This window comes from Myotis nattereri (genome assembly GCF_964212035.1).
Source record: "Myotis nattereri genome assembly, chromosome: 1".
In the NCBI taxonomy this organism is placed as follows: Eukaryota; Metazoa; Chordata; class Mammalia; order Chiroptera; family Vespertilionidae; genus Myotis; species Myotis nattereri.
In genome coordinates, this window is record NC_138075.1 from 60,624,805 (window position 1) to 60,650,073 (window position 25,269).

Consider the following 25,269-nt stretch of genomic DNA (forward strand, 5'->3'; position numbering starts at 1 on the left):
CCCCTTCACGACTGACTTCTCTAATTTGCTTGTGAAAACTAGCCTTTCCCAGGAACTGCTTCTCAGGGAAGGTGTCTACTAAAACTTGTAACATATTCTAATAATGCCATCTTCACAGAATCTTGGTTCTGATGCTTATTGGAGGAAGTTTTTCCATAGGGTTCAGTGATGGGGATTCCGGACCATCACTGGCAGCAGCAGGGCAAAGGGGTGGCTAGAGGAGGGGGTATTCTAAAGCCTGTGTCTTCACTAGTTGTTCATATCTCCTTTGGGGGAGAGGGGTGGGGAGGTTTGGAGAGTTACCTTTGGTCAATCTTCTGTGGCATCCCATGCCAGGACAAGGCTGAAAACCCCATCTTCCCTGCGGATTGCTGTCCTAAGCCTTTCCTGTATTGAATTCCAGAGCTAACACTGACCTTGAGTATTCGTCAAAATCGTCCTACTTTTATGAAAATGTGAGCCCAAAATACCTGCCTTGAGACCAAAATTTGTGTTTTGAGATATTTAGATATAGACTATGAAGTGCCAGCCTTTTGTTCATGACTATCTCATTAGGAGAGGCTAGGTTGGGAATTGAAATTTACTCCAATTCCAAACCTCATGTTTCTGCTCTCGGATGCGTATGAAATATGAGGTCTTGTTATACCACTTCAGAGCTGAAGAGAGCCTGTACCTCCTCCTGTTTATTCAATTACCAGGCCATATTCTGGAAATATTTTGACTTTATATAATCTTCTCTTATTGAAAATCTGTTATAATTTTTTTGTATATCCTTTTGCAGCCTGCCACATATTGGAATGCCGCAACGGAATGGCCCAAGATGTCATAACTACCATAGGGCAGGCTTTTGAGCTCCGGTTTAAACAGTATTTGAAAAATCCTTCTTTGAGTACTTCCTGTGAAAGGTCAGCCAACAGTTCTATAATTATTTGACTTACTATATTTTGTTTCATTTTAAAATGAATAGGGCATTTTAAAATTGACTAATGGAATTAGTACATTTTTTTTTCTTACAAATGGGCACAGTGTCAGTACAAACTACTAGTAACATTTTCCGTTTTTCTTCCATTCATATTTGTCCAGATATTTCTCCTTGGTTTCTAACAAAATGAAAGAAGAAACTAAAAGAGAAGGGATCAGCCATGTTTCTCTGATGTTACACAGCACTGTGAATTAATTAAGTAGCATCATAAAATAATAAACATCCACAGATTTCTCAGATTTAGTTCAACCCCAAAGCCCTAGCATATCAGTAAAAACAAAATACATTGAGAAAGAAGAGCAAAATAGTAAGAGTCAAGTGTCTATTGCAGGAATTCCTGTTGGGTTGTTGGTTTGCAGTGTAAATAGGTCAGCTCCAGCTAAATGGTGGCTGGGGTGACATACACCGTGACCCAAGCAAGGGTCTGGTTGTTCTGCCTCAGGCACAGAAAGGCTGCAGTGAAAGCTGAATGCGTTCAGGCCGGTGGAATGTGAATGCGGTGAGGCCCCTGGCGCGCAGAATTCACACCTGAGAAATAAAACTCTTGGGCACTTTTAAATGCATCTCTCCCCCTAATTTGTCATTTTGGGTATCAACAAACACTTTGTTTGGAGCTCACCCTTTATGAGGTGGTTGAGGGCAGCAAAGGAGAGATGGTTACCAGAAGGTGCAGATGTTGAATTTCTCCCAGGGGAGCTCTTACAGCGTTAGTGCTGTCACTGTGTTGACATGTAAGGAGCCCAACAAAACTGTGTGTGTTGTCAGTGGAATCGGTTCAATCCAAAAGGACTTGATTTATTCCTTTCCATAAGAAACTTTTACTAATTCCAATTTGGAAGGAAAGTACATTTGTTTTCTTGCCCTGTTTCATTTTTTAAAACAATGCATGTTTACATTAATCTACCCTCTTGCCACATATGGTTCTGATATTTATTTATGAATCCCACATACTCCTGCAGCCTTAGGCAGACAAGGTAGCTGGCCAGAGCTTTTTAATTGTTTTCCTCTTAATTTACTAAACTGGGCCAGGCCCTCTGCCCAATATCTACATTTCCTTTGAGCAAAGCATTTGTGAAATGGTACAAAGCATGCTGGAGGTACCCGGGAAAACTTTGTATCTTTATATACCATTGACAAAAATGTCTTACATTCAGTGAGTTTACATATATATATATATATATATATATATATATATATATATATTCCCCCCCCCCCCCCCACCGCCCCGGGCTGGAAGGGAGACATAAAAGCATCACCCTTGTCACTTTGGTTGGCTTATCCCACTTTAATTGTCCATGGAAATCTAAACAACTCAGCCATCTGGTTGCTTCCATCCAGATGTTTGACATCGTTTAAGCACATCTGTAAAGTTACAACATGAATGCAGCGTTTTCAGGATGATTTGCGTTGTTCTGACCCATCTGCATCCCCTACAGCATTTGAATTCCCGCCCAGCCTCTTGGGGATTCTTTTTTGCCTTACAGTGAGGAGGTCCATATTGACGGCCATGCGGAGGAGAGAGACGATCATGAGTATTACAATGAAATACCAGGAAAGCAGCCACCCATGGGTGGTGTTTCAGACGTGCGGGTCAGAGTTCAAGCCACAGAACAGATGGCTTACTGCCCCATACGGTGTGAAAAGTTGTGCTATTTGGTAAGTAACGTTTTATTATGATTGGAACTAGCAAAGTGATTCTGTCCTTATCACTAGAGAGTTTAATTTGTGGGTTTCCAAATGCTAATTTAGAGAAAGTATCATCTTCCTCAGTACTGAGCCAGAGAGTGAATCATTGACAGGGCCTGGAGTAGATCATTTTTACTCCAATTCCCAACCTCAGCCTCAGCAGCTGACCTCACATCTCACTTCACTGGAACCCCAGGGCGGTCCAACACATTATCCTCAACTTCACCCTCTCCCGTCTCCAAGTCTTCCGACGTTCTCCTTGCCTCTCTTCCTTAGTTACCATCTCCACAGCCAGTCTTTCCCTTGGGCTCCTGATCCCACCCACCCATCCTACCAACTCTGTGTCCTTGTTCTGTCATCAACCTCTATCTCTCTCTGTCTACCAGTTCTTTCCCTTCTGTCTGCACATAAACTTGGACTCCTCCAATCCAACTAATAATGTCTCACCTCCTCCTCTTTCTTTAACCCACAAACTTCTAGAAAAAAAGAAAAACAGCTATCTTTACCTATACTTTTAAGATCTGAACTCCACTTGACAACTTGAGAGAAATTACTTTTACAGTAGTCACGAATTTTTTTTGTTTAGTCACCAGTGGTTTAACTGCTAAATCTACTTCCTTCTCCAGTATTCTGAATTTGTCTCCAGCATTTGATACCTGTTGGCTGCCTCGTGTTTTCTTAGACCTCGTCTGTTGAGCTTCTAAAACATTTCCATTGTGTGATACTGATCCCACATCTCTAGTTGCCGTTTTTCTTCCTTTTGTTTGGCTTTCCAAATTTTATTATGAATATTTTCAAACATACAGAAAAGTTGAAAGAATTATATGGCGAACACTCATCGACTCACCATCTAGATTCTACAATTAACATTTTACTATATTTGCTCTGTCATCCTATGTAGCCATCTATCCTCCACCCATCCATCCATCTTATTTTTGATGCATTTTCTGTCTTGTATTCTTGCATCCCCTCCCCTGGGAAGCCAAGCCCCTGCCTCACCACCAGGGAGGCGCTCTCCAATGCGCTGCCCTGGCCCGGTTTCTCCTGTGGCCTGACACCTATGTGTGTAGTCCTCCAGCCTCTTCTCCCAGCTCTTACCTCCCTCGGCTGTGATGCCACAGGCATGAAGTTGCTGGTTTATATCAAGACTGAACTGAGCGTTTTCTCCTGGACTCCAAACCAGAGTCCTCTACTGATTTACTCATGTTAAAGAACGGCATTGCCACTCTTCCAATAATCTACAGTTTTTTGTTTTCCTCACACATTGAGCCCTATATCGACTCATCTTAGAGACCTGGGATTCTATGTCTTTTGAATATACCCAGCTTTTTCCATTCCTTTCCTAAGTTCTGGTCCTCACTTGCCCGGATGATTCTGAAAGCCCCTTTATCTCTAATTTCATGCCCCCAAACGCTCCCACACGAAACAGCTGGGTTATCTTCCTAAAGCACAGACACCCCTTCTCGAAGGCATCCCTGGATCCCATCCCAATACTGAAGCGAGCACGAGATGTTTAAGTTTGAAAGTGAGCCTGGCACCAGCCCCAGCGGAATAGGGCTGCAGTCTGCCATTCACGGTTAAATAGAGGTTTGCCAAGTGGCCGGTGTTTAGACAAGTGTCCTGGAAATCACACCTTCTCGCGGAGCCTTGGCCTGAGTCCTGGAATGTGACCTCCCAGCAGAAGCAGTGCCCCTCAGGGTGAGCCTGGTGGTGGCAGCTGTGACGACCCTCACCCCGTCTCTGCAGCTCCCAGCTACGCACTATGGAAAGGAGTCTACACTCCTCACCCCAAGCCCCAGGTTCCTTTTTTCACCTGCCAGGCACTTCCTGTATCAGAAGGTGAAGTTGCCTGCTGTAGTCTGCTGGGAGTGTTATTCCTGCTTAGTTTATTTTGGGGAAGTTCAGGAACGGATGCTGTGATTGTAAATGTCTCATGATCTGTTGTCCCTGCAGCCTGGGAACTCCGACTGCAGCAGCGTCTATGAGAACTGTTTGGAGCAAAGCAGGGCAATCGGTAGGTACAGTCGCCCTTCCCCATCGGCCACTCTCCCTACTCCTTTTATGTCACATGGTCATGTGTGGGCCTTGCTGTAACACTTGATGGGAAAGGCAGGTGCATATTCTGAACACATACTGCCTCGGCCACAGGCCTGTGCGTTCTGAGAGACCCAGGAGGCCGCAGGCGGGTCCCTGGGGAGGTTCGTGTTTCTCCCTCTACCGCACTGTCCTCCTCCCTCACGGGGCCTCTCACTGCTCTGGCACAAAGGCTCGCACTGGAAAGGTGCTTTCTCCGACTCCCACTTCAAAGGTCAGGCAGGAGGCGAATGTGAAAATGAGTGCTTGTCAAGTCCACCAGGATTAAGAGAAAACCTTTATTTCTGCTTGGCAAAGGGAACAAAGAGAAATCTGAAATGTGAGTCCTGATCCCGGTCCCACCCACCCCAGACTTGCCGGGGCATTAAATGTCTGATGACTGCTTGTGGTTATTGACATAGGGCGCAGCTTTTCCACAGCACAGGTGCAGGGCATCCACTCTCAGATTGGAAACTATTTTCATAAAAACAAGGTATACTGATAGGTAGTCGTTTCATTCTTATAAATGGTTGAAAGTATTTATCCATTCATGTACTCATTTGGGAAGGAAAGTGTTGCAGCTTTACAGGGGGAGATAACTGGACAGTGAAAATAGTACAGGGGAGGGTAGAGCTGGATGACCACACGTAGGGATGCCAAGGAAATTAGCAGGAGCTTGTCCTGTAGAAGGTAGTCACTCCCAAGGATACTTTGGTATTTCTGATGGAATTATGCCAATGTAATCTATTAATTTTATTATTTTTATGCAGTGGGGAAAGCATGAGGATTTATTGTTTTCGGTACAGCTATGATTACCACCTTCCTCCAACCTGAAAAAATAATAGGAGTAGTAAGTAATGCAGTAATTAAAATTCTTCAAAAGTATGGCTTCTTTTGATAGAAATTAAAATTTCATGCTATTCTTTAAAGTTTTTTAAATTTTTAAAGGAATTCTTAATGATCTGACTAAAACAAATTAGATGAATGGTAAATGTCTTTTTAAAACTATGCTCCCTGCTCCAACCAGTTTGGCTCAGTGGATAGAGCATCGGCCCATGGACTGAAGGGTTCAGGTTCAATTCCAGTCAAGGACATTACCTTGGTTGCAGGCTCCATCCCTGGCTCTGGTTGGGGTGCATGTCTCTCTCACATAGATGTTTCTCTTTCTCTGTCTCTCCCCCTTCCTTCTACTCTCTCTAAAAATCAATGGGAAAAAATATCCTTGGGTGGAGATTTAAAAATAAATAAAACTATGCTCCCTGTGAGCTATAATTGCTCCCTCCTTCCCTCCTTTCCCTTTCTCTGGAAACCCCTCACCTAAGGACCCCATTTTCCACCTGTGCTGAAGCTCCCTGAAACTGTCTCCATGCTCTGCCTTGATCTCATTTTATAGTCTTCACTAGAGACCCAGTGCATGAAATTTGTGCACTCGGAGGGGCTAGGGGGAGTTTCTCAGCCCAGCCTGCACCCTCTTGCAGTCCAGGAGACCTTGGGGGATGTCCAACTGATGGCTTAGGCTGCGTAAGCCATCAGTCGGACATCCTTAGCACTGCTGTGGAGATGGGAGAGGCTCTCGCCAGCCATGAGCCCAGCTTCTGGCTGAGCGGTGCTCCCCCTGTGGAAGCACACTGACCACCAGGGGGCAACTTCTGCATTGAGCGTCTGCCCCCTGGTGGTCAGTGCACGTCATAATGAATGGTTGTTCCGCTATCGGGCCAAATCTGGCTCTCCGACATCCCCTGAGGAGTCCCGATTGCAAGAGGGTGCAGGCCAGGCCAAGGGACACGGGAGGTTGGCCAGCCAGGGAGGGACCATGGGAGGGCTCCAGGGCGTGTCTGGCCCATCTCACTCAGTCCCAATCGCAGTCCCAATCGGCCGGACCCCAGCAGCAAGCTAATTTACCAATCGAAGCGTCTGCCCCCTGGTGGTCAGTGCATATCATAGCGAGCAGTTGAGCAGCCTTAGCATATCATTAGCATATTATGCTTTGATTGGTTGAACAGATGACCAGACACTTGGCATATTAGGCTTTTATTATATAGGATTTCTTCAACAATTCACTCAGTGCCTCTTTACTGTCCTGTGGGTCAAACACCGAGCTATAACATTGTTTCTTTTAAAAAGCAGGTTCCTCACTTCCAGTGGGAACCAGAACATGAGGCAGCTACTTCCCCAGACCTCAGCCACTGAGACCAGGGGGCTAGAAAGAGGCAGCCCTGCTCCAGGGACCATGACAGGTGTGGTTCTCTCCATTGTGGCAGGAAGGACGCCCCTAACTCCGTACCCTTTCACCCACAGACACACAGGAATCAGGTGTTCCTCCTTGGGGCCTGCGTTGGACACATGTTAAAAAGTGGTCTGAAATTCTTGACCAGTGAGCAAATTAATAGCAGTTGCCAGAATAGCAAATAGACATTTTTATGGTTTTTCCCAGAGATTCATACATAAGTATTTGGGAGACACCTATACAAATATTTTCAATAAGGTTTGGCTTTTTCTTCCCAAGACATTGATTTATTCAAATATTGACTTAAAACTTGAATCCCAGTGTATTATAAATACTGCAGTAGGCTTCTGGTTGTTGAAGGAGTTAATTGTATTTATTGCCAGATGTATAAAATATCCCTATCCTTAATAATAAATTCCCTTATGGAAAGAAATAGTTAGCAAAATAGAATAATGTTCCCCCAACCTTCAATTTAAAATGGGAATGTTGATATTTTTAATCAAAAAGATGTTAAATTCCCACAAACCCTACTTATAAACGTTGGTACTTACAGCGTACACACTGTGCATGTACTTTACTAGTATATTCTGCCAGAAACCTCCTCTTGGGCTGGTTGGGTGATTCTCAATGGTACTTGGCACAAAGGACTTTTGGCCTGCATAGCGGCTGGCAGGTGTGGGTAAGCTCTCATCAACCACACGCTTCTCCCTAAAAAGATTTTAAATTTGGGTAAAGGGTGAGATATATTTTTTTTTTTTAAATTTAAGACAACATTGCTGACTTAAATATAATGGCACACTTGAAATAAAAAAAGGAATGGTAGTTTTCAGGAGAGACTGGGTGTGGACATGGGCGCTTTTGTGCCAGCCTGTGGAATGGCAGACTTGGTGTGGTCAGTGCATGCCAGCGCGCCGTGAGGGGCAGACGAGCAGCGCCTTGTGCCGAAGGCCGGCTCTGGGTCTTTAGATCATGGTGCGGTCAGCCTGGGCTGACACTCCGTCATCTGCTCATTCACCTGACAGACATTTTTCTTTTGAGCATCTGCTTTCGACCAGACATTGAGGATGCAGAAGGTACACCGATAAGTGGATTCTAGTCTCTCCTCAAGGACTCAAGGAATTTGTAGTCTCAAGGGGAAGACAGACAAGTAAGCAGACGCCTTCAGTGTATCAGAGAGTGGCACCTTCCTTACCGAGCCTGGGGAAGGGAGGAACTTACCGGAAGGTTTCCTAAAGGAGGTGGATTCAGAGCAGAATCTTACTAGATAAATGGAAGTTAGGTCAAGAAAGGGATGGGGCCCAGCCAGCGTGGCTCAGTGGTTAAGCACTGACTTACGAATCAGGAAGTCACAGTTCGATTCCTGGTCAAGGCACATGCCTGGGTTGTGGGCTCCGTCCCCAGTAGAGGGCGTGCAGGAGGCATCCAGTCAATGATTCTCTCTCATCATTGAGGTTTCTATCTCTCTCTCTCCCTCTACCTTCCTCTCTGAAATAAATAAAAATGTATTTAAAAAACCATAGAAAGGGATGGGGTGGCTATTACAGCAGGAACTAAGCACTGTGTGCAGAGGCGCAGTATCAGTGAATAAATACACACTGAGCATTGACAGGGACCTGCTACTGAATGCCTACTGGGCGGCAGGCTCTATGCTCAGGGAGGGTCTCGGCCATATTCTTCCATTTAATCCTCACAGCCATATTTTAAGTGAGCCCTCCCCCCCCCCCCCCATTTTACAAAAACGATAGTTGGAGAGGTTAAGTGGCTTGCCTCACGCCACACAAATAGTAAGAGAGAACACAGGGATCTGAAGTCAGGCCCCCTGTTCATTCAGAAGCACACTGCTTGCAGACACTTTTGATCATATTCCACTTTCAGTAAATTTTTATGAGCAGGCACTCCTAAATGTAATTTAATCATGTATAAGCTGTTGACACGTATACTAATATATTATGCATGTACAATAAAACACACAAAAATAGAAATTTCGAAGTTAGAGTTAATGATAAACATTTTCTAAAAATGTCTTGCTAATTACATTGGCTGAATATTGTCATTAGATAATATCTCAAGGCCCAATATACATTTAAAGCATTTATTGATCAATAAAATTGATATAAATCCACATTTCAAATCTCAATAATTCCAACTTTTGGTAGATTAAACTTTGCATTTAATTATATTACTCTTATAAGCTCTAATGCAGCCAAGGAGGAACTTGTACTAAAAAGAATAATCTTCAATTCTTGATTTATTTGCAGTGATCTTTTAGCCACTTAAGCATTTGTGAAAGTAAGTTTAGATTAAACGAGATAACACACTTCATAAATCCACCTCACCAAGCAGGTGCAAATTGTCATGTGCTGCAAACAAATGAGGTGCCTTGCCAACCTCTCCCTCTAGAAATCCCACTCCTCCTCAGGGTGGCCCATGTATAGAACATGACATGGCACAAGGTGACATGTGACACCGATAGGCAGACAAGGTGTAAAGGAGGAGCAGGTATTAAGAGCTGTTGTTTTCCGGTTGGGCTTCCCTGAGTCGGTGCACTCTTGGGTTTCCATGCTTTGCATTACATCATACAACTATTCACCATGCTGTGAAGTCCAATATGAAGTTGGTCCCTTTTGGACCACATGGGAGGGGTTTAATGACTGAAACAATAGAAGGACTGATGTTGTTTTATGGTGGGACGATGGAATGCCACTGCCACCACTTCATGTGCGTCTTGGTGATCTCGTAGCACATGTGGCCAAAAACTATAAATGTACTGGTTTCAATAGCAAAGCAAAAAAACTCCATCCTGGCATTCTCAAGACAGAACCATCTGGATGGTACAAAGTATTGAACTACCTGACATCAGGTAGTGAACGATGGTGCTAATATCCATTCATCCAGTAACTGTTGTTGATGTCATTTTATGTGCCCGGCATGTGCTAGCAGCAGGAGTAGCAGCCGTGAACAAGACAGACAGGATCCCTGTCCTCATGGAACATGCAGTTCAGATGTAATACACACCTTAAAAAATAATAAGCAACAAAATATATTACTCTTTTTAAAAAAATATATATCTTATTGATTTTTTTACAAAGAGGAAGGGATAGGGATAGAGAGTTAAAAACATCGATGAGAGAAACATCGATCAGCTTCCTCCTGCACACCTCCCACTGGGGATGTGCCCGCAACCAAGGTACATGCCCTTGACCAGAATCGAACCCGGGACCCCTCAGTCCACAGGCCGACGCTCTATCCACTGAGCAAAACTGGCCCGGGCAAAATATATTATTCTTGTGATATGGGCTTCAAAGGCCAAGTACAAACTGCTAGGAAAGCAGAGACTGCGCCTAGTCTGAGAAGGTCAGCGAAGGCTCTCTTGAGAAAGTGAGGTTTGAACTGACACCTGAAGGATGAGGATGATGGAGAAGGGGAGAGAAGAGCATGTCCATCAGAAGGTGGCCTTGTGGTGGGGATCATACTGCGAGAAGGCCAACGTGAGCCCAGGCAGGACAAGAGGGGTTACCAGGGAAGCTGGGTGGCCAGGAGGAGGGCCACGGGCTTGTTGAAGACTTTGAGCTTTATCTGAAGATGCAATGGAAGGAATTAAAGGGTTTTGAACCTCTGAGAAATACGATGAGATTTTCAGTGACCTTCTAAAAAGGTCATTTTGGCCATAATGTGCAGAATAGAATGGAGAGGAGAGGATGGAGTCAGGGAGGTGGAGGAGATAGTCAGGGGAGTGGAGGAATTGGCCTGAGGGGTGAGTCCTTTCTGATAAAAAACAGCGGAAACACCAGTCCTTGCTGCAAGGCTGAGCTGGGCAGAACAAAACTGGGCATAGAGAGAAGAGAGGCTTCCCACTCTAAATAATTTTAAATCAAGGAATGAGTTTTTTGAAAAGGAGTTTGAATAATTGGTATTCAGGTTCCATGTGGCACGTGTGTTTTCTTGGTTCTGGACTGCAGCTCTGAGCAATGTTGTCTGCCGGTTGGTCTGTTTGCTGGACAGTCGGCCCTTTTCCTGCCTGGCTGTTCTCCGGAATCTTCCTGCTCCTTTTCTGTCTGTTTGAAGCCGTGGGGCAGGGAGACGCATGAGAGGGAGCTTTTCCTCAAAGACCAGAGCTTATCTTATTTCTACAGGTCAATATTCAATCCTTGTAGGGGATGAGGGTGGCTTTTGGCTTCCTATCAATTCTAGACTCAAATATGATTTCATTTATTATTTGCAAAGCAGAACATGACTCACTGATCTCAACTAATCACTACAGGTAATGCCCACGAGAGAGCAGTGCCGTCCCAAAGGGACACCGCGTTAATGAAGCACACGTGTCGAGTGGATCTCTTCGACGACCCCTGCTACATCAACACGCAGGCTCTTCACAGCGCACTGGGCTCTGCCCGGAATCCAAGCTCCGCCCAGCTGCTGGGGAGCCTGTGGCACCGTGAAAGTAAGTAGCTATTTTCTGTCTGTATTAGTCTCCTGTAGGTGCTGTAACAAATAGCTGCAAACTGGGTGTCTTAACACAGCAGAAATTCATTGTTTCACAGTTCTGGAGGCCAGGAATCCTAAATGAACATGTTAGCTGGGGTGGTGCCTTCTGAAAGCTCTGGAGAAGAGTCTGTCCCAGGCCTCTCCTAGTTCCTTGGCTTGTCTTCACCTGGCCTTCACCCTGCCTCTCCGATCTCCCTCTTCTCTCTCTTATAAGACAGCAGCTTCTGAATTGAGGGCCCACCTAAACCCAGGAAGAGGTCATCTCGAGAACATCAGTGACATCTGCAAAGACCCTTTTCCCAAATGAGGTCACAGTCACCGGTATGGGGGTGGGGTTAGGACTTGAACCTAATCTTTTGGGGTTACTGTGGAGCTCACTACACTGTCTCACATGAAAGAAGGCTATTTCCTTGGCCTCATTTCCAGGAAGCTAAAAGGATTCTTTCTGGCCTCAGCCCCTCACCACAATAACAGATAATAACAGTTATTAACAGAATTTTGTGGAGATAATGGATTTCAAAATGTGGGGACTTCGTGATATGGGCTTCAAATGGACAGTACAAACTGCTAGGAAAGCAGAGAGATGGAGCCTGGTCCGAGAAGGTCAGAGAAGGCTCTCTTGAGGAAGTGAGGTTTAAATCATCTTTTCACATACTTTCAATTTTGCTCTGTGCTCTTGCTGAAGGGAGGATGGTCAAAGCCAGGAGATAATTTTGAATTTGTTTGTTTGCATGAGAAACAATGGCCATGACTTCGGTTCTGTTTATTGATGATGTTAATTTTACTCTTTTCACAACCCCTTGGTAAGTCATCTATTCAGCACTAAAATAAGACGGCTCCTTTTTAAAACTGTAGACTGTGAGTAAAAACACTAAGACTTTACTTAATCTTAAAATACATCACTTTCTTGCCGATTGCTTCCAGGGATAAATGCAGAAACAGGAATATCTATAGTAATAAAAGCATAATATGCTAATTAGACCAGACGGCTGAACAGCGGAATGACCTTCTGGACAAAGCCGGGGCTGCAAGGGCCGAGTCCCTTGCACGAATTTCGTGCATCGGGCCTCTAGTAAATAAATAAAAGCAAAAACAAGCCAAAAGCATACAATCAACTGAAAAATAAACAAAACATGCTTCTCATAAAACGTTGACGTGTGTTGGGTTCAAAGGTTGGCTCGGTGTCAAATCTGGTTCATTCCAAGGATGGAGAACACGCTGCTGAGCAGGTCCTTTCACTGGCCCAGGAGGCCTTTCCCGAACTGCCAAGGGAACCGCACAGCTGGCGTGGCCAGGTGGCCAGATGAAATGTGAATGGAGACTTTGCTGAGCCTTGGCTTAACCAGATCACCTGAACTCTCTCTAGACCAGTGGTTCTCAACCTTGGCTGCACATTAGAATCACCTGGGAATCTTTTTAAAATCCTGATTTCTGGGCCTCATCCTCCAAAAATTCTGTTTCTTTGTTACTAATGTTGTGGCCCCACCCCATAACAAAGAAACAGAATTTCTGGAGGATGAGGCCCAGAAATCAGGATTTTAAAAAGATTCCCAGGTGATTCTAATGTGCAGCCAAGGTTGAGAACCACTGCTCTAGATGAGTGGTCAGCAAACTCATTAGTCAACAGAGCCAAATATCAACAGTACAATGATTGAAATTTCTTTTGAGCCAAATTTTTTAAACTTAAACTATATAGGTAGGTACATTGTTATTAACTTAATTAGGGTACTCCTAAGGCTTAGGAAGAGCCACACTTAAGGGGCCAAGGAGCTGCATGTGGTTCGCAAGCCACAGTTTGCCAACCACGGCTCTAGACCAGCCGTGGGCAAACTACGGCCCGCAGGCCGGATCCGGCCCGTTTAAAAAAAAAAAAAGACCGTACCCTTTTATGTAATGATGTTTACTTTGAATTTATATTAGTTCACACAAACACTCCATCCATGCTTTTGTTCCGGCCCTCCGGTCCAGTTTAAGAACCCATTGTGGCCCTCGAGTCAAAAAGTTTGCCCACCCCTGCTCTAGACTAAGAAACAGACGTCCTCGTGGCCAGACAGGTGGCGAATGGGCCGTCTTCTTACAAGCTTTCCAAGATCACTCTTGGCTCTCAAACATCCCTGCTGGGTTGGTTCTCTGGAAGCAGACACTGAGATGGGGCTTGTCATGCAGGGTCTTTATTGGGATCAGTTATCAGGAAAGGAGGGGCAGAAAGCAGGCTGGTGCTGGGAGGGATTGGCAAAGCCTCAGCCAACCCTGCAGAGAGCTTATGGGCCTGTGAGAGTGGCACACATTGGCCCCACTTATCTCAGTCTTTGGACGTGGGCCACATGAGGGCTTGCCTGAGGGTAGGACAGCTCCCTGCAGCTGAGGCAGACCCTGCGGGGATGGTTGGCTGGAGGCTGGCTGCTGACACCTGGGGCTCTTGGTCCTTCCCTGAAGGGGGATCTGGGTGGTGTAGCTCCACATCCATCACAGGGGGAAGCTTGTGCCCTGGGTAATGGGATATGCAGTGAATGCAGATTCCTGCAGTGAACTTAGCTACATTGGAGAGTATCCTGTTTGGATAAGGTAATATTTGTTAGAGGCACAGCTTTTTGAAAACAAGTTTGTGGACCTCAGATTTTAAAAGTCACTTTATAAGACTTTACATTGGTAGCTTCCATGTCATGGGCTGTTCAGAGCAGCAACCTATTATTAGAAATATGGCCTGAGTCAGGTGATCTGACCTAGTCCTTGATTCTCAACTGCAGTGCCTTTATAACCAAGTCTTTAATGTTAAAAATGCTCACAACTCAAGCAAAGAAACTTTGCCTTTTATCATAAACAATTTTATAATGTGAAAAGGCAAAATTAATCCATAACATCATCCTGACATTGGTGGAAAGTAAATGAGTCCTGCTATATCCAAAATAGTAATGTCACATGTGTTCTCGCTGACTCCAGCCTTCTTTATTCATCCTTTTCCCCTCTCTCTGCCTTGGAGGCAACAGTTTTAATAATTTAGGCCTCTAGTGCTCTCTTCTCTTTATTCCCATTAGGACTGGATGTACCATAGCCCTCCTGGGCTTCTTGCTACCCCCTCCAGGTTCATTTCATCTTATCGTTACTCCCTCCAAAAATTCAAATCCCGCTCCAAAAATATAGATAATGTTGAGTTAAGAAAATCTAGTAGAGATGGAGTAGGGATAACTTTGGACATACTTTTCTGCAAAATATCTTAAATACACCTTTTAACCTTTCTCCCCTAATGTTTCCTCCTATTTCTTTCTAGCTTCTTGAGGCATCCTTAGCCTCCCTTATTCGTACAAAAGCTCACTGATTAGCTCAGGAAAATGAGACAATGACCTAATAGCTCTCAAGCATAGCATCAGGGCTCCTCAGTTCATCCTGGCATACAGCCAGCATCGGAAACCTCTGGCACAGTCCTTACTCTCATCACACACGGCAGAGTAATCATTAGTTCTCATACTGTTTAATTTTTGTACCAATTTATGTTAGTTTCAGTCTAAAGCTGCCATAACAAAGAAATATTATAGTGTAAAAAGGACTGAAGTTCATTCATTTTACCTATTACCCCCCAAAATTGGTGGTTCAGGTCTGATAGGAAGTTTGTCATTCTTAATACCTGGCTCACTCTCTGGTCTAAAGTGGCTGCTTGGCCAGTCCCCATCATATCTATATTCAGCCAGTAGGCAGAGAGAAAGGCAAGAGGCATACATACACATACATTCCTTTAAAGGACATGACTTAGGAGAGCAGGCATCATTTCTTCCCACCTGCTATTTGTGGGACTTGGTCATGTGGCCATACCTAGCTTCAAAGGGGCTAACAATGTTACTCTAACTGGGTGGCCATGTGCCCAGCTAAAACTAGCATGTAATGAAAGGGAGGAGAGACATTGGTGAACAGCTGTCCCTGCTACCTTTCTGCCACCCCAATGAGCTCTCTTCACAGAGAACCCATTTGCCCTCTCCCAAAGGAAGACTTTGAAAATACCCATCCGGTTAGAGCAGGCAGCTTAAAAGTCCATGACATCTGGGTGGCATGAGTCCCCTCCATCAAGATTGGGTAGGGATTCTTATACTTGCCAAGTTGTCTGCCCTCCTGCACAACCAAAATTGCTGGTGGAAACGGAATACGATAACCGCAGTACAAACTCACACTTAACAAAAGGGAAGCACGCAAAACACACCGCAGCCATTGGTTCTAGTGACTGCCTCATCCTGCCAGGGGTGATGTGCAGGCTCTCTGAGCTGGAGGTAGGAGATGATGATCTGCCTGGACTCCGGTTCTGCTTTAGGAGAGGACTCCTCGTCTGTTGCTATCTGGGGGCTGGACCTGTGCCTTCCGGGATGTTTCTGCCATCATCCTCCATGTGTACGTTGAAAGGAGATGCTGGAGAATGTGTCTTTCTTGGGAGCTTCACAACTTTCACAGCCTATTCCTGTTGGCATGGGCTCAAGAGATTGGAGTTTGCTCAAGAGGCCAAACAGCCAGACCAGAAGAGGCTGTGGTTTCTTTGGCAGTGTAATTTACCGAAAAATTTAGTAGGATTGTGCTTTATTCACTTAGAGTCAGTTCTACATGAAATGCCCCATAATATTCCTCTTATTGCCTGAAGGATGCCTTCTCTCTTTCTTGTCATTGGTGTTTTCTGTCTTCTCTCTTCTTTTCTTGATGAGTGTTCATTAAGATTTATTAAGCTTAATTGATCTTTTCAAAGTACCTAAGTTTTGGTTTCACTTTCTCTATTGTTTTTTATTTTCTATTTCATTGATTTCCATTTTTATCTTTAGTATATCTTCCTTCTATTTGCTTCGGATTAAATTTTTCTCTTCTCTATCCAGCTCCTACTACATTTTCTTCTATCAGCTTTATTGTTTTATTTATATAATAAAATATTTATTCAACTTGAAATTTCTATTTTATATGAGGTAGGGGGAGTCTAACAGTGTTATCTAACACTCTGCTCACACCTTGCTATCCCTCTTCTAGTTTACCTTTCGTTATGTTGCTATCTGATATCCTGACTTTTGTATACATTTTTAATTCTGTAAACAGTTTTTTCCAGTCCTTTGATAATATAATATTATCCAAACATCCTTTTACGTGTGCTTTTAATGACTGTATCAATAAGCTGTCTTCACAATTCGCATTAGTTTCATTTCTTTAAATGTCTCATCCCTCCTTTCTCATTGACATTACTTGCAATTGCTAATGCTAGACTTTGCATGTTAGATTTTTCTTTTAGACTCTATATGTGTGAGTCTGTTTCTGAGCCTTTTATATACATGAATACTTTTTCAGATGGCTTAGTTGTCTGTTCTATACCAGTATATTAATTACTATATACTAATTTCTGTTGCTTTGTAATATATCTTAACTAGGGACCCGGTGCACAAAGATTCATGCACTGGGGTGGGTCCCTCAGGCTGACCTGCACCCTCTCCAATCTGGGAGCCCTCAGGGGAGCCCTCTCCAATCCAGGAGTTTCTGTCTGTCTTTGCAATCATATGAGCGAATTGTCTGAGACCCCCAACCCAGTTTGGTTTGTTGCTCACAGAATAATAGAGGCCTTTTTTTTTTCTTTGCTTCATTGGTGGAGATTTCCTGGAAGTTTTAGGATATCTTCCCTTTAATTCTTCCTAGACACTCTGATTTTACGTATGTCTCTCACCTTTGCTTTCCCTCCATCCCCCACCACGACAGTAACTTGCTCCAGGCTCACTTTGCTCTAGAGCAGTGATGGCGAACCTCTGACACGCGAACTCATTTTTTTGGTTGATTTTTTTTGTTGTTGTTAAATGGCATTTAAATATATAAAATAAATATCAAAAATATAAGTTTTTGTTTTACTATGGTTTCAGATATCAGAAAATTTCTATATGTGACACAGCACCAGAGTTAAGTTAGGATTTTTCAAAATGCTGACACGCCGAGCTCAAAAGGTTCGCCATCACTGCTCTAGTGTCTAGGAGATCCATCTGCCACCAGAACTGTGATTCCCAGCATTCCTGGTGCTCCCTGCGCTCTTGGTTTTCCCTTCCTGCTCTGTCTCTGTCCCATGGCCTCTCACTCTGCCAAGTCCTCCAAGCCGCCAGCTCTCCCTCTCTGCTCTCTGTCAGGCGGCTTAGGGAGCCAAGTTCCCCAAGCTGCTCCACTCTCTGCTAGCTCTCCCGCTCTGCTCTCCGCACAGTGCCTGTGGTATGCAAATTAACCCACCATCTTTGTTGTGTTAATTTGCATACTCCTGATTGGCTGGTGAACATAGCAGAGGGACTGTCAATTTACATGTTTCTCCTTTATTATATAGGATAGACATGTGCATTTTCCTTTATTTTACAGATAAGTTTTCTCTGGGTAGTATTTCAGCCCTTCACATATGCTTAACATTTTATGTTAACATATTTTACTAGCAACTTTTAGGCATCTTATAGAGTGAACATATTTTCCCCTCAAAATGCAAATAAGTCCCTATTTTATAATTTTCAGATGCCCAGTAATCCATACTAATAAACAATATACAGTTGATTCTCATTGTTCATGGATCCCGTATTTGAGAATTTGCTCACTCACTAAAATGTATCCATACCCCCAAGTCAACAGTCATGGCACTTTTGTGGCCATTTGCAGGCATGTGCAGAGCAATGAAAAATTAGAGTTGCCCAACGTGCACATTCCCAGCTGAGGTGGAACAAGGCAGTGCTCTGCCTTCTTGCTTCAGCTTTCATCTTGTAAGCAAGTGTCCTTTTCCTGTCTACATGGTGTCATGCTTTTCACAGTTTGCGATATTTCTCTATGGCTTTGCTGTTTCAAATGGCCTCTAAGTGTAGTGTTGAAGTTCTGTCAAGCATTCCTAAGCTCAAGAAGCTGTGATGTGCCTTACCAAGAAAATATGTGTTAGATAAGCTTCTTTCAGGCTGTTGGCCATGCACTAAGGAATCAAAAATATATACTATGGAAGGTGTCTTTAAACAGAAGCACGCATAAAGCAAGGTGTTGTATGACTGATGAACATGTGGTGATCTGAGGCCTGGAGGAACTTAACCCTGCATGACCCCCAGGGACAATGGCTCACTTTTCACTAATTCGGTGTTCATGGTAACTTTATAAACTATAGCTACCCGAATGAAGAGAATTCACTACTTAGCGTCCTCCTGAGTCAGAGATGGAGTCATTATAACACTTACGGGAGACAAGGGTGGGCTTTTCCTCCCACAGCAGAAACCTGAGGATTGTCCCCAACCTGGACACGCTTCTCACACCTTTATATCCCTCTTCTAGTTTACCTTTAGTTATGTTGCTATCCAATATCCTGACTTTTGTATACATTTTTAATTCTGTAAACAGTTTTTTTCCAGTCCTTTGATAATAATCAACATTATCAAAACATCCTTTTACGTGTGCTTGTAAAAGCTGACTGCATCAGGATGCTGTCTTCACAGTTCACATTAGTTTCGTTTCTTTAAAGGTCTCATCCCACCTTTCTCATCGACATTACTTGCAATTGCTAATTCTAGACTTTGCATGTTAGACTTTTCTTTCTTAAGCTCTATTCCCCTTTTCAGAGGTTTGCCCGTCAGCTGCATATGGGTGTGGAAATTCACACCTCTCGTGTGCTTTCCTGAAGTTTTGATTGTGAACAATATGTCTCCAGTTACTGTTGGGAACTCCAAGATGACATGATGACTTTCTTCCAGGATTCCTATCACTTTTTTTCTTTTTTGGTCTCAGTTAAGTCTTGAGTGGCTTTCCTTGTTGCTTCTTTAACCCTCACTACTTCTGGGAAAATATATCAAGTTAATAATTTATTAAATATTGTGTGGGAATTACATATAAAAAACTATATTGAAATTATGATTATCTTTCTCAAAGTTAACTTTATGTGAGGGAAGGGTCAAGATAATAGATAATGCACCACTATGTTAAGAGTGGTTGTATTTGGTGGTAGAGCCAGAGGTGATTCATCTTCTTTGTTTTTCCAAGATTTAAAAGAACTAGCCTGGGTAACTTTTAAAATCAAAACTAAAATTTACAAAAGTCTGTGAGATTTTCTCTTTCAGTAGAATTAGATTTTCAGCAAATGTTTGGATGACTGGACTCTCCTAGCACAGTGTATCTTGTGAGAAACTGAGTTGGGAAAATATTGTCCAGACCCTCTGGCTGGCCCATGATCTGTTGCCTCTTTTCACGATGATATAATGTCTCTTTTTCTTTTGTTGTGTCCTTGTCCAAAAGCTCTCCACCATACTCTCAGAAGAAACCCAAACCACCATGCACCAAGATGTGTGTGCCACACACATGCATGCTCCTCCCCCACGCTTAAACAAACACTTTCTCACAAACATAAACACACACACACACAGCTACTCATCAGAAGTTCCCTGTTATGCCTCAAGCAGGCAGCACTAAAGCCCAACTACAAGTATTATCAAATCTAGACACATTTCTTCAGGCTTCCCCCAGCAACAATAGAGGCGAATATTTATAGACACGAGATATAGACTAAAGGTATTTTTTAAATAGTGCTGCACTATAACTGTGTTGCGTAGAGAAGTTCTTAAGCAGGGACAAAGCTATAACATTAACAGGAGAACTGGATTGTGCCTGCAGGGCACTGATCTCCTACATCAGTGACTTCATAGGATTGTCTTGTGTAAGCTCTAAATCTCAGAAGCCAGAGGATTTTTCATGTGAGACCCTTGCATAAGGACATGTGAACACCCCCTTTGCATTTATAAAGGTGAAGGCTGGTTTCTATGCAAAACGTCCTTTGCATTTAAAGACAAAGCCCGATTCCTATGGTTATTTTCCTGGTAAATTTGCTGTAAGGAATCGTATGACTCCTACCTGGATTCAGACCTAAGAATTTTATGTTATTCCTTCTGGAGATGCTGTATATCATCCTGACAGCCTTGTTATCTTCTAAGGATCCTTGTGGGCACTACAGGAATGGAGTGGATAGACCTTGTGAAATGGATTTTCCCATCAAAGCAAGGAAGTCAGTCACCTCAGAGGAGTGGTTCTCAACCTTGGCTGCACATTAGAATCACCTGGGAATCTTTTTAAAATCCTGATTTCTGGGCCTTATCCTCCGGAAATTCTGTTTCTTTGTTACTAATGCTGTGGCCCCACCCCATAACAAAGAAACAGAATTTCCAGAGGATGAGGCCCAGAAATCAGGATTTTAAAAAGATTCCCAGGTGATTCTAATGTGCAGCCAAGGTTGAGAACCACTGCCTTAGAGTGTGGTGATGAATAACCTGGGCTTTGGAGTCAGACCTTGTTTCAAATCTCAGACCTGCACCATATTAGCAGTGTGACTTTCCACAAGTCATCTAACCTTTGTAAAGATCCATTGCCTTGCCTACCTAATTTTGAGAGTGAAACCAAGTAGTATACTAGTATATAAAGCATGAGCAGTGCCTGTCATACTCGGTAAATGGAACCTCACAGTAACTATTATCACTAAGAGTATCAATGGTATTACTAAGTGCTGCCTGGAGGTGCCTTGTCATCCCAGCGCTCTCGACTCTAAATAGGACTTATCTGCAGAGGCGTGGGGCGCTGTCTCAGGCCATGCTTCCCTGATGTTTTGCCTGCTTTTACCCCACTGACTCTGTTTTGTCCAGGCCAGTGAATGACACAAACAGAGTAGTCATTTAATAGGAATACTCTGAGGTTCAGCACAGCTTAGATGTATTTGGTTAGAAGCGTCTCTGAAGCACATTGGTAATTTGTTGTGTTTTCTTAAAACTAAATGCTAAAAAAATGGCATTGCCAAAGTTACCATAGGCATTTTCAAAGAGTTTGGAAAAATCTTAGAAGATATCTGTAATCCAGACACAGCATAAGCCTCCTTCTCTTTGACCAGTGGTCGGCAAACTGCGGCCCCTTGAGTGTGGCTCTTCCACAAAATACCACGTATGGGCGCGCACGTACAGTGCAATTGAAACTTTGTGGCCACACTCAAGGGGCCAAAGAGCCGCATGTGGCTCGCGAGCCGTAGTTTGCCGACCACTGTCTTTGACAGACAGCCCCTGGGACATAACAAGCCTCTTGCAGCAGCTCTAAAAGCAGTTCTCGTGCGTCAGTTCCATTTCTCATCAGAAGGAAAAACTCCTGCACCTGGGCAAGCCTCTCTGGACAACAGAAGCCAAAGGCAGTGTTTGGATCTACCATTCAATTAGAGCCTGTTGGAAGTTCCCAGAACAAAACCCTCATTTGTTCCAGGAACAGCATTGTTCAAATAGCGCCTGGCACGTAGTAGGGGCTCACGTTGTATTTGCTGAATGAGTGAATGATCGAATAAGTGGATGGATGAGGAATTAACTTGGTGATGTCTCCTTTTGTATTTTGACTTCAGAAGCACCTGAAACTGTTCAGCCAGGTGCCACGGCCCAGCGTGCCAGCTCCCAGGCTCTGCCGTACATTCAGCAGCAGCTGCGGAGTGAAGACTGCTACCACGGCAAGCTGAGCAGGAAGGCAGCAGAGAACCTCTTGGTGAAGGATGGGGACTTTCTGGTTCGAGAGAGTGCCACCTCTCCTGGCCAGTATGTGCTGAGTGGACTCCAGGGAGGCCAGGCAAAGCATCTTCTTCTGGTGGATCCCGAAGGCAAGGTATTATGGCCTTCTCTCTGTGGTCCTTATAGGATGTTGTGATTGGTTACTCTGAATGACAGGTCCCAAACCTGTTGACATTGTTGAAGAGTGTTCAAGGCTAAGGGTTTACTTTTACTTGAACCCTCCAGCTGGGGCAGCAAGTCCTAAATAGAGGTTAGTGGAGGGATGTGAGTAGAAGGCACCTTATAGGATCAAGTAGAGGACAACCTCTTTCTGCCTCTCTCAATTCAATTCAGTGAATACCTCCATGGAAGTTCACAGTTGACTATTCACAGTTGACTATTGCTCAGTATCACATACTTAGTTCTTGCTGTCAGGGTGCTTATGATTTCATAAAATAGATGCTTAAATAATTATAAGGATGAATGACATAAGAATGGTTCAGCTAAAGCATTAGGTGTTCCTCAGGATAGAGGAGTTCTCTGGATGAGGCACACGGAAAGGGTCCCTGCAGGGTCTGGCATATAAGATGAACCTTGAAAGAGGGCAAAATCTTTAAAGGGGAGGGCATTTGGAGTGTAGGGAAGGAACCACAGGAGCAGAGCAGCAGTGTGGTGTTAAGCCAATACAAGATGTATGGCTGGAGCAGAGGCTGCCTGTAGACAGAAATGATCCTGGATTAAAATGAAAAACTGTCAAAAGAGATAAAGAATGATATTATCTATATATATAAAAGCCTAAGTGACCATTATGACTAGACAAATGGATGACCGGCCAGTAGCTATGACCTGCACGGACCACCAGGGGGCATACGCTCAACACAGGAGCTGCCCCTGGTGGTCAGTGCGTTTCCACAGCCAACCTCCCACGGCCTGCCAACCTCCTGTGGTCCCTTCCCCCAGCCAGCAGGCCCTGATCAACCCAATTAGGACTGGGAGAGATGGCCCCTATTGGCCCCGATCGCCGGCCAGGCCCAGGGTCTCCCCCCAACCCCCCACCCCTGTGCACAAATTTGTGCACCAGGCCTCTAGTATAATGATAAAAGAATCAATTCACTATGAAGATATAACAATTACCAATATATATGCACACAGACATTGATACAACTGAAGGGAAAAATAGATGACGAGTGCTTACCATTTTCCAAACCTGGAGAGACAGTTGTTTTAAAAAGGTATTTTTACTAAGGGATATAGAGTTAAAAAGTATCTTTTCTTTTTTTCATTAAGCAAAATGCCTCTTTCAGGGTTATGTGTCATCCCGCCCGCCCCCCCCCCCCCAATTGTTTACATCTGTCAGGAGAACAATTATCATTTAACATACTTTTGTTCCTCTTTTTCAAGGTGAGGACCAAGGATCATGTATTTGATAATGTCGGCCACCTTATCAGATACCACATGGATAATAGTTTGCCAATCATCTCTTCTGGAAGTGAAGTAAGCCTTAAACAACCAGTGAGAAGAGATAATATTCCAGGACTTTTGCATTTGAACAAATGATAATATGGAAATACCATCACACTGGTGATTCAAGAAACTCCATTTTGTGTTAGGACACAAGGATGATTCAAACTTGGTTTCTAGATAAAATAGAACACAAACTGTGAAGTGCATCTTTCGAGACCATCATGGACTAATGAAAACTGATCTTCAGAAAGTGGAAGTCAGAAGAGGGGAAGAGGATTGGTCCATTTGAAAAGTTATACATATGCACGGATGTCACTTTTTAAGGCCATATTGCATTGATAACAAGCTAAAAGCACAATTAAAATCTCACATGCTAAAGACAACTTGAATGAACTGCTGGGGCAGTGGTATGTGCCTTTCACCTTGATCATTAGGGGACATTTTCATATTGGGGAAATTAGTTCGAAGTGTCTTCATATTCTATAACTACAGAACCATTTGCCAAAAAAAAAAAAAAAAAATCTTTCCTCGTTACAAAAATAAGGAGCAATTTGCTTGACGGATATTGACTTGCATTTTTCTGTTTATTAGCACTTTCACTGCAATGTTAAAATAAATTTGACATTGAATCTGGACTGTGTCTATGGCAGTGGAATCAAATCAAAAGCCACTGAAAGCATTGGTCTGTTGCATTGACTTGCCCATTTGCTGGTTAAAGGGTTGGGGCCCAAATTGTGTGGCCTAGTATTTCTCGATTTTTGCTATTTGGACTGTTTGTATGCAGCATGTGACAAGCTGAAGAGGCCAAATCTAGTAGTCATTTCTGATTTCACCATATTTCTCCCTCCATCTCTCTACCCACCAAAAAAAAGCTCATGAGTACATGGACTTAAAAGATGGCAAACAAACCAGTGGTCTTCATAATTAATATCCAAATTGGTTCTATTACTATTTAAAATGCTGAATTTATTTGAAAGAATGGGGAGATCTCTTCCTGATTGGCTGTGACTACATGATGGTCCCTCACCTTTTCTACATAACATCAGGCCTAATGCAGAAGGGAGAAAACATAGTGAATGAAACAGTGGGAAAGGTTTGCCATGTAGAGACACAGTGGTAAAGTGATGGTATAATTAAGCGCTGTGTAGGGAAAAGTGCTGGTCTGGCTGTCTTCAGAGTGACCACGAGCAAGTTGCTGAGCCTGTCTGGATTCCCATTGCCATGTCTCCCATGTGAGAGAACAGGGTTAGGGTCCATTTCAGCCCTCACATAAGTCTATAAAAAGCAAAATTTCCATTTAATGGCAATGTTGATCGCCAGTCTGTATAGTTAAGGTGAAACCTTCAGTATTCTCTTTTAGTCTGTCTCTATACTCAGAATGAATGGCACAGCTGAGATCAACATTCAGATAGTGGACACCCAAGCCTTTCAGTAAAAAACATTGAAACTGTGGCATAACACAAGTAAATATGATAGAAGTGGATTTGGTTATTTTGAGTAGCAAGAAAACTGCTTCAGTCCTCCACTTGCCTTTGCATGGAGACATATGGCCATTACTATAAAGTGTTTTTTTCATCCTCAATTATCTGGATAATAGTCTTAACTCCACTTCATTTTGGCTACGTAGATACAACTTAATATTTGTAATTGTGATATATTTGCTAAGTTTTAAATAAAGTACGGGAAACTTCTTTTGGATAGAAATAATCAGAAATCAAGCATACTGAACTCTAATATTTTTATGAAAAGGTTTATCATTTTACTTTATTCTAGTATTTTTCATCAATTTTGCATACATCTTAGTTCTTGATTATCTGTCCTCATAAAGGAAGGGGGTCAGGAGGGTATAG

At 43.4% G+C, this 25,269-nt stretch overlaps 1 protein-coding gene across 1 annotated transcript in view; it reads left to right on the plus strand.

The window, feature by feature from the left end:
- Positions 1 to 24,054, plus strand: part of SHC4 (SHC adaptor protein 4) — a 106,797-nt gene extending 82,743 nt beyond the window's left edge. The window contains 6 exon segments of the mRNA XM_081088786.1: positions 782 to 905; positions 2,467 to 2,638; positions 4,622 to 4,682; positions 11,230 to 11,409; positions 21,817 to 22,070; positions 23,357 to 24,054. Of these exon segments, the coding sequence (XP_080944912.1) occupies positions 782 to 905; positions 2,467 to 2,638; positions 4,622 to 4,682; positions 11,230 to 11,409; positions 21,817 to 22,070; positions 23,357 to 23,512 (947 nt within the window). The 3' untranslated portion in view covers positions 23,513 to 24,054.
- The last annotated feature ends 1,215 nt before the right edge of the window (positions 24,055 to 25,269 follow it).